Source organism: Carassius auratus, chromosome 31 (genome assembly GCF_003368295.1).
Source record: "Carassius auratus strain Wakin chromosome 31, ASM336829v1, whole genome shotgun sequence".
In the NCBI taxonomy this organism is placed as follows: Eukaryota; Metazoa; Chordata; class Actinopteri; order Cypriniformes; family Cyprinidae; genus Carassius; species Carassius auratus.
The window spans coordinates 14,962,926-14,972,250 of NC_039273.1; the positions used below are offsets into that span (position 1 = coordinate 14,962,926).

The window sequence follows — 9,325 nt, forward strand, 5'->3', positions numbered from 1 at the left end:
ACCAAGAAATAGTAATAAATGAAATATATATATATATATATATATATATATATATATATATATATATATATATATATATTATTAATAATAAAAACATCACGCACGTTTTATTTGTGGGATGTAACGATATGAGCAACTGGCTTTGTTTCGCCAGAATCGCGTGGGTTTGTTACCATTGAGAAAAAGTCCATGGGCATGTTTTACACATGTGAGATTACAGCAGCGAAACAGGTGCAAGCCCCAACCCAGCCTGTCCCAGGAGAGCTTTGGACAATTGTTCTCATTTAGGAAATATTGGCCTGGGGGCCACTGCCTCAGACAGGACGCTTACTTTCAGATATTTCTAATACCGTTTGTCTTTGCATTATTTCTCTTGTTTAGAAATTTCAGTATTTGCGCAATGAGGTTTAAAAGATTGCATATGCGCTTATAATTTCTATGTTTTCTAAAATAATAATAAAAATAAGTCCGTCGTAAAAGGAAATATAAGTATTAATAACAAATATAAGATAAACGTCAGATAATCTGTTTAAATATTTTAAGTTAAAAAGCTTAACTTTTAATTACACACCTAGAACCGTGTTCGAATGGGCAACGACGTTTGAAATAAGAATTTGTCTATTCTTCACGCATCTGTCCTCTCTGAAGGATTGACGTTGGTAGATGTCAGGTTTTATTACAAAAAGGTTGAAGGTCTGTGTTTGTAGACCTTCAACTAAATGGATTTGGGGAGGGAAGAGAGTCACCTCATTTTCCTCCCCGATCTTTGTTTGTGTTGTAATATACATATTTTGGTAGGTATTAAGTGGCTTTCTCAGAGCTGATTGGGCGCTCAGGTTGGCGCGTGAACGCCCTGCGATTATGTCAGATCGCGTGCAGAGCGAACCAGCCCAGCCTTTGAACTTCACCGCTTTTGGCTCTCATTCACGAGCTTCTCCTCATTTGCCAGCCAGGTGCTTCGCGGGGCGAGAATTCTCGGAGAAAAACAACAGCGCGTAAACAGACAGCGGAAACTTCGCTTGGCGCGCTGGATTTTGTGGCGCGCTTGGTTTTTCTTCTCTCAGCCGAATAGTGTCGTTTTGAAAAAGAAAAATCTTTCAACTTTACCACAAACACGGAAGAATAACTGGATTTGCCCCCATTAATGCCGTTTTCGTACTCCTGTGGCTCTCCAGACGTGGCATGATCCGTGTCTGTCTGCAGGACAGGTGAATACTATTTTCTCTTGGTTGGTTGAAGAACCTTTTTTTTTTTTTTTTTTTTTTTTTTTTTAAACCAGGGAACCGTAAAAATGTCAAAGCCGGTAGATCACATAAAGAGACCCATGAACGCCTTCATGGTCTGGTCAAGAGGCCAGAGGAGGAAAATGGCACAAGAGAATCCCAAAATGCACAATTCAGAAATAAGCAAAAGACTTGGCGCCGAGTGGAAGCTGCTCTCTGAATCCGAGAAGCGACCGTACATCGACGAGGCCAAGAGGCTGAGGGCTCAACACATGAAAGAACACCCAGACTACAAATACAGACCCAGGCGCAAACCCAAGAACCTCCTCAAGAAGGACAGGTACGTGTTTCCTCTGCCCTACCTGGGCGACACGGATCACCTGAAAGGATTTTCGGTCTCAGCCACGGACTCGCTCTTAGGTTCGTCGGAAAAAGCCCGTGCGTTCCTGCCACCCACATCAGCCCCTTACTCTTTCCTCGACCCGAGCCAGTTCAGCTCCAGCGCTATCCAGAAGATGACAGAGATGCCCCACACTTTGGCCACCAGCACTTTACCTTACGCATCATCTCTGGGATACCAGAACGGCGCATTCGGGAGCCTGGGTTGCCCCAGCCAGCACACCCACACCCACCCGTCGCCCACAAACCCTGGGTACGTGGTACCGTGTAACTGCACCGCATGGTCGGCATCGAGTTTACAGCCGCCTGTTGCCTACATACTGTTCCCAGGTATGACCAAGAGTGGGATTGACCCGTACTCATCAGCACATGCCACTGCTATGTGACTCCACCACTAAAAACAGTCTCTTTTGAAAACTTGAATACAGCAATGCATGTACATAAGAAGAGAAAAATGATCAAGACATTTATAATGAGGCCGTGTAGACATGAACTTTTCACCGTCTACGGGAGGTTCATTGGATCCCAACTTGGATCTCGGAATAAATGTAAGGCAGGTGCCCAGAATTGTAAGAAATGTAAATGTTCAAACGTTTATTATTATGGCTACCGGATTTGGATGCCTTTCATTTTATTTATTATGTACAATTTGATGCTATAAAAATGCTACTTTTGTTTGAACACTTAATATAATTGTTGTTCTCATCATATTATGAGTATTATTCGAATGACTTTAATTTGCACAAATAACGGTTAGGATTCATGTTTCTTGTACAGCCTGTTGTATTTACCGTTCTTTTTTGGCACTCTGAAAATCAAATGATAAGACTTTAAGGATTTCAAACTGAGGATTTTAGCGTTTAATAGATTAATACGGGTTATATTGTTTATAATGATCAAACCGGCACCTAAAAGTAGGCGGTATATTTAAAAAATATCAAATGAAAAAGAAAAATTTCCATCAATATTTTTAATTTGGGCATTATTTCCCCCTGTGGTTTAGCGATAGTCACTCGTTCATTTGATTTCAGAAGGAACATAAAGTTTGAAGCAAAGCAGTTCATGTTGTATTTTCTATCTGCGATGGTAACTTAAATCCTGTCATGTAATGGAAAGGAAAATGTATTTAAAAGGCTGATACCTCGATTCTTTGTTCATTTGCCGAGCAAAGACTTTTTGAATAAAGACAATCTGTCTTAAAAATGCATAACACTTGTTATATAACCTATTTAAACGATTTATGAATTTTCTTTTTTACTATACTCTTATACAGTCGTGCCAAAAGGTAACAGGCATGTCAGTAAGTACGGTGATCCCCAAACATGCGTTTTATGTTTTTCTCTTCAGCTGTATACTAATTTCTGCATTAAAATATAATGATTTATTTTCGAACAGAAATAACAGCACAGGCCTTAACTGCTGAAGATAAAACTGAAACTGATCTCGCACCGAATAGATATCTTCAATAATTATTTTCTCAATCAGCACTGCTTAAATAGTCAACGTTTCGGCGGACCCTGTCTAAAAACCATCTGGCATTTCGACGTAGATTTGAGATGAACTCTGTCAGCGCGTGGCGTTCCCGACTGCTCTATAGGGACCCCCGGTCCAAATTAAAAGGCAAAACAATTACTGTACAGGGACGCTTAGGGAAACTGAGGGCGAACATGAATTGTGATTTACCCTGAGACCCACAATAGGATGGAAATTGCACTGAAGACGGGGTGGTAGGAGTATGAGCCATGCCATTTAGTATTACAAAACAATTTCCAATAAAAACAATTGAACAGGTGCTTCAAAATCGATTTTCGCCTACAAACGCGCTATGACACATTGGAGAAGACTGCAGATGTAGAGGCTGCCAGTTTGCATTACCATCTATATTTTCCAGTCGGCTTGTTGACATTTTTCTTTCTTTCTTTCTTTCTTTCTTTCTTTCTTTCTTTCTTTCTTTCTTTCTTTCTTTCTTTCTTTCTTTCTTTCTTTCTTTAGTAGCTACATTTTGAGTTTGAAGTAGGCCTACGTTTAGTATATTGTCAACTCACATTTTCCTGTAAAACGCGCGAGTTGCTGTGTTCGGTATAAAACTTTCTGCATTCAGGTGTGTGTCATGTCTCTGCAACAAAGCGATCACACTCTTTGATGTGTGGTTGTGTATCAGACGTTTCACCCTTCAGGGAGTGTATGCTTGTTCCACCTGTTCCCCAAGATCAATCCAACACTTTACCGTCAGAAACACACTGCTATAACTCTCTCAAAACAAATTAATTAATAACTTCTTTACTTAGTAAGTCTGCATGTAAAATGTGTTTTATGGCGTTACTTTGATTTTACTAGCCTTTAAATTATTATCCCCTCCCGTAAAATAAATATCCTGCGTGTATATATATATATATATATATATATATATATATATATATATATATATATATATATATATATATATATATATATATATATATATATATATTAAATCTAAGCTCTCAAAATAATAATTAATAATAATAATAATAATAATAAATGCTAACTAAAGTTGTCATTACTTGCATTTACAATAATGGCTTTTTGGTTTAATGTAAAAATAATAATGTGTGCAATGTTTTTAAAAGCAGTTGTGCTTCTAATTCAGTTTCATTGTTCTTTTCTGTTAAATAGTTTGACTTCTGATGTGACCATCAAACATGTTACAACTCGTTCAGAATAACTGCTATATTTGTCAGTATGCATAGGCCTCATACTGTAATTCAACACAGTTGGTACAATTTATCCTCCTGTATTAAAAAAAAAATTGATGAAACTTAAGCAGATGTGTGAATGGAGAATGTGATTCACTCAAAAGAAAACGAGCTCGCAGAACAATTGGGTTTGGGATGGGGAATGGGATTTGCACACCGAGGTGTAATAGCATTACTGTATTAATTAAAATTTTCAATTCACATCCAGATTGTTTACTTATCTGCCAGGAACATATGCTGGAAGATGTTAAGATTCACGATTCTGCACTATTGCCCAAGGTGCAATTCAATATAAGGGAGGAAGTGGGCTGAGATTTTTCTGACAGACTGTGCTCTTATCTGCCGCTGTAAATTAGGGTGATACTTCATTGAACCGAATAGCAAGTTTTACATCAGCCCCCTAAAGCATGCAGATTCAACTTTGAAATTGGACGAAGATAATTAGGGAACTTTAAGGACCACTTCGTTCGTTTGCATTACTAGATAATTAAAACATCAAGATCAGAACTTAAATTAAACCCTTTTCTATCTATTTTTTTTTTTTTTACTATATGAGAAGTCAGCTCAGGGTACGGTAAGCACTAAAAGTCACTAAAATCCTTTCATATTTTGACTTATTGATCCAGGTAACATAACATGATAAGCAAAATGACAAACCGAACTAGATGATCAACCACAAGACCCGAATATGAATGACTATCTAGGGCTTTACATTTAGTTAGGAGCATGTGGGTGTAATTAGATGTTAATTTATGAGCCCTTCACAGCTATTAATCACTGCAGGCATTTTGAACTATTTGTCAAGCATTCTGTGGAAATAAAACGTCGCAAAAAAGCCCAACTGAAAAAAAGAAAGAAAAACAAGAGAGGTAAAAAATACGATTGAAACTATAGAGCCCTAAATATGTAGCTCTTCTCCGAGACGTTTTTATTCGAGCTCAACGGAGAGCCCGAATTCAATCCGCCTTATCTCGCCAAGACTCCTTTCAGCAGGAGATCAGAGAAAACGAGAGGATAATTGTTCTTTATTTTATTTAATTTAATGCGACAGGCTGTGCTTTCAGATCTTTTATGTGCTTCATTTAGTGATAAAATTCAACGAGGAGGGGGACACAAGACGCGTTCTTTCTCAAACACTTTAGTGGAAAACATAAAACACATGAAACAAAAGTGAGGGGACACGACACTTTTAATTGAATGCCATGGGTCATTTGCATTATTGTCTTAATACCACCCTGAAATCATGGATGCAATATTCAGTTTAATATGTAGCGCATAAATATTATTAATAATAAATACATTTCCATGCTAATTTTCAAGGCCTATTTCATTGAAAACTAAAATCATCTCAGCGCACTGAGGGTGGAAAAATAAAATAAAAAAAATATATATTTTTTTACATGTAGAAACATGTCCCGAGATTAGTTTTATTAATATGTATAAAGCAATTATTTTAATAACAATACATTTCGAATATAAAATACATATTATAATTACAATATATTTTATTATTGTTATTCTATAATTGCCATTTTACAAAAGTGAAACACATGCTTATCTCAATTCAAATTTAGTGAGACTTAATATAGTAATACTGCTATATATTGGTTTTGGTGTAACGCTGATCTCATTTTAAAAATTAAAAAAAAAAAATACTTTTGTCTCTCTCGCTCTCGGAAAGTCCTAAAAGCATCATTGCTGAAGCCTCGTCTATCTAAAATTGGATCTGGGATAGCATTTGGACAGAAGAAAAGTAAACCGCAGTGCTGTTGTTTGAAACGCCGGCATTGAATTTGGGGGTCCCCTGAATTCTCATGTGAAAGAAATGAAACGGGTGAAGGAGCCGATAAGGAAATATGGAAGAGAAAAGGAATCATGCCTCGGTGGTTTAATGTGGGAGTCCAGTCGGGATCGGGGATGTGATATACTGAGACGTTACCCCTCCGACTGATTCAAAGAGTGTTAGATGGATCTCTCTCCGTCTCTCTCTCTCTCTCTCTCTCTCTCTCTCTCTCTCTCTCACACACACACACACACACACACACACACACACACACGCATACATACACTGAAGAGTTTAATGTACAAGTAACGGCAAAACATGCTAATGCATAGATCCATTAGCACTTTTATCAAATGTGCGCTGGTCTCTCTCTATATGTATCAAAATATATACTAAAATATGATAATATTGTGCAAAAAAAAAAAAAAAAAAAGAAAAAAAAAAGAAAATTAAAATGTATTATTAAATATATAATTATTCAATTATTTGTTCATAGTTGAAACATAACTTAATGAATGGCATTCTTGGCTAAATAAATACATAAAACATTTGTGATCTATACATTTTACCTGTTGCACTGATCAACCTCTTGATCTCTCATAATTCATATAACTTTATGAAGTTTTTAAAGTTTTTGTAACTTTAATTAATTACTATTTATGTTGGCGAATTTCCCAGAGGTCATCAAACCAATAAGCACTGGTGATTTATTGAATCAACTTTGTATTCTTGAATGGAGCTGAAACACATAGGGTTATTTATTGTGGCTTATATTCTTATTTATTGTAACAGGATAATGGTATGATATAACAGCATGCCTGAAGATTACACTGATGACCATTTTGTATTGTTTAACTGCTTTGGGGCTTGATTGTTATTCTGTGTTATTGAGTTTTTTTCTGTGATATTTTTCTTAGGTTACGCTGTTCTATATGAAGACAAAGATTTAATGGCTGTGTTAAAAATGTCAGTGAGCTGATTGCATTTGTAGCCATAATGGGCACAACTCCTGACCCAAAACTATTCCAGCAAAATTACCTTGTTTTGACCAAAACCTAAAGTAGCATCAAATGTATCCTTTGTGAGTAGAGGGAAAGTTCTGACAAAGAGTGTGCCCAGTTTATTCCTTAACCATTAGTCTAGATGGAAATAGGGGTCCACGCGCACCCCCGGCTTTTTTTATGCCACCTGATTTTTTAAAATCCTTAAAGTGTCTATTTTCATAATCTGCCAGGTGCCAAGCTGAAATAATGTCCCAAAGGGTTCTTTTTTAACCCTTTGCTGCACCCGACCGGAACCCAAAAAATCTAAAAGTGATATAGAAAGAGGCATAACATTAGAAGTAAACAACATACAGAGACAAATGAACACATTTTCCCATACAATTCTGACCCCAGGAATTTAATGGAATGGTTATTTTTGACATTTGACAACATATTGACCTTATTTCTGGACAAAAATAGCAAAAAATGGCCAAAGATGTGTAGAGGATCATCTTTTTTTTTCGTTTTCTCAAGCGCATCGGGTGATTTTTTTTCCACAATATATTATTTCTTTATCATTCAAGTGTCTATTATAAGATTAAATTGGGTATCAAGCTGGAATAAAGTCCAAAATGCTTAATATTTAACCCTTTGCACCAAACCTGAAAAGTCTAAATATGATTTAAAGTGGCATAACTTTTGATGTAACCAACACATTCATTTGACAGAGTTTTTATTATACTTAACAGCCTGAAATAGGGTTTATTTGAACCTTTTATTTCACCTATCCTGAACCTGAAGATATTTAAAATAGTTTTACTTTTGAAGTTAACAAAACAAAGCAAATTAGCTTAAATAAATAAACGAATTAAATAAATAAATAAATAAAAAACTACAAAAAAATCCAAAATGGTCCAAAAAGTTGACTGAGCATAAACTGCAAGTTTTTGAATTTTGGGGCTTTGCAGTTGGTGGTTGTCAGTTCATACCTGCAGATCGCCATCTCCCACTGCTCTCTCTTTTGGAAAAAATTCAGTAAGTATTTGAAACTATAATGGTATATATATGGTATAAACTACCATACTAATGAGTATGGTAATTTTACAACACTCAACACATGCAGGTAGGGAGGGCAAGCGAGAAGCTATCATATCTACACAGTATATGAGATATGAGACTCTGTAAAGACGTCAGTTCACCGTACCACATGAGGGATATTTGTGAACAGGTTCCACTGAAATTAGAGGACTTGTCTTTGGATACAATTGGCTATCACCAATACTGCTATAAAAGCTTTACAGGGAAAATACACTCACCTAAAGGATTATTAGGAACACAATATTAACACTGTGTTTGACCCCCTTTCGCATTCAGAACTGCCTTAATTATACGTGGCATTGATTCAACGAGGTGCTGAAAGCATTCTTTATAGATGTTGGCCCATATTGATTGGATAGCATCTTGCAGTTGATGGAGATTTGTGGGATGCACATCCAGGGCACGAAGCTCCCGTTCCACCACATACCAAAGATTGGGTTGAGATCTGGTGACTGTGGGGGCCATTTTAGTACAGTGAACTCATTGTCATGTTCAAGAAACCAATTTGAAATGATTCGAGCTTTGTGACATGGTGCATTATCCTGCTGGAAGTAGCCATCGGAGGATGGGTACATGGTGGTCATTAAGGGATGGACATGGTCAGAAACAATGCTCAGGTAGGCCGTGGCATTTAAACGATGCCCAATTGGCACTAAGGGACCTAAAGTGTGCCAAGAAAACATCCCCCACACCATTACACCACCAGCAGCTGCCTGCACAGTGGTAACAAGGCATGATGGATCCATGTTCTCATTCTTTTTACGCCAAATTCTGACTCTACCATCTGAATGTCTCAACTGAAATCGAGACTCATCAGACCAGGCAACATTTTTCTGTCCAATTTTGGTGAGCTCATGCAAATTGTAGCCTCTTTTTCCTATTTGTAATGGAGATTAATGGTGGGGTCGTCTGCTGTTGTAGCCCATCCACCTCAAGGTTGTGCATGTTGTGGCTTCACAAATGCTTTGCTGCATACCTCGGTTGTAACGAGTGGTTATTTCAGTCAAAGTTGCTCTTCTATCAGCTTGAATCAGTTGGCCCATTTTCCTCTGACCTCTACATCAACAAGGCATTTTCGCCCACAGGACTGCCACATACTGGATG

The 9,325-nt window shown here is 37.1% G+C and overlaps 1 protein-coding gene across 1 annotated transcript; it reads left to right on the forward strand.

Moving 5' to 3' along the window:
* The first annotated feature begins 663 nt into the window (after positions 1–663).
* Positions 664–3,987, forward strand: LOC113050640 (transcription factor Sox-14-like). The gene has a single exon (XM_026213836.1). The coding sequence runs from the start codon at positions 1,292–1,294 to the stop codon at positions 2,006–2,008; it is 717 nt and encodes a 238-aa protein (XP_026069621.1). The 5' UTR covers positions 664–1,291; the 3' UTR covers positions 2,009–3,987.
* Positions 3,988–9,325: the final 5,338 nt, after the last annotated feature.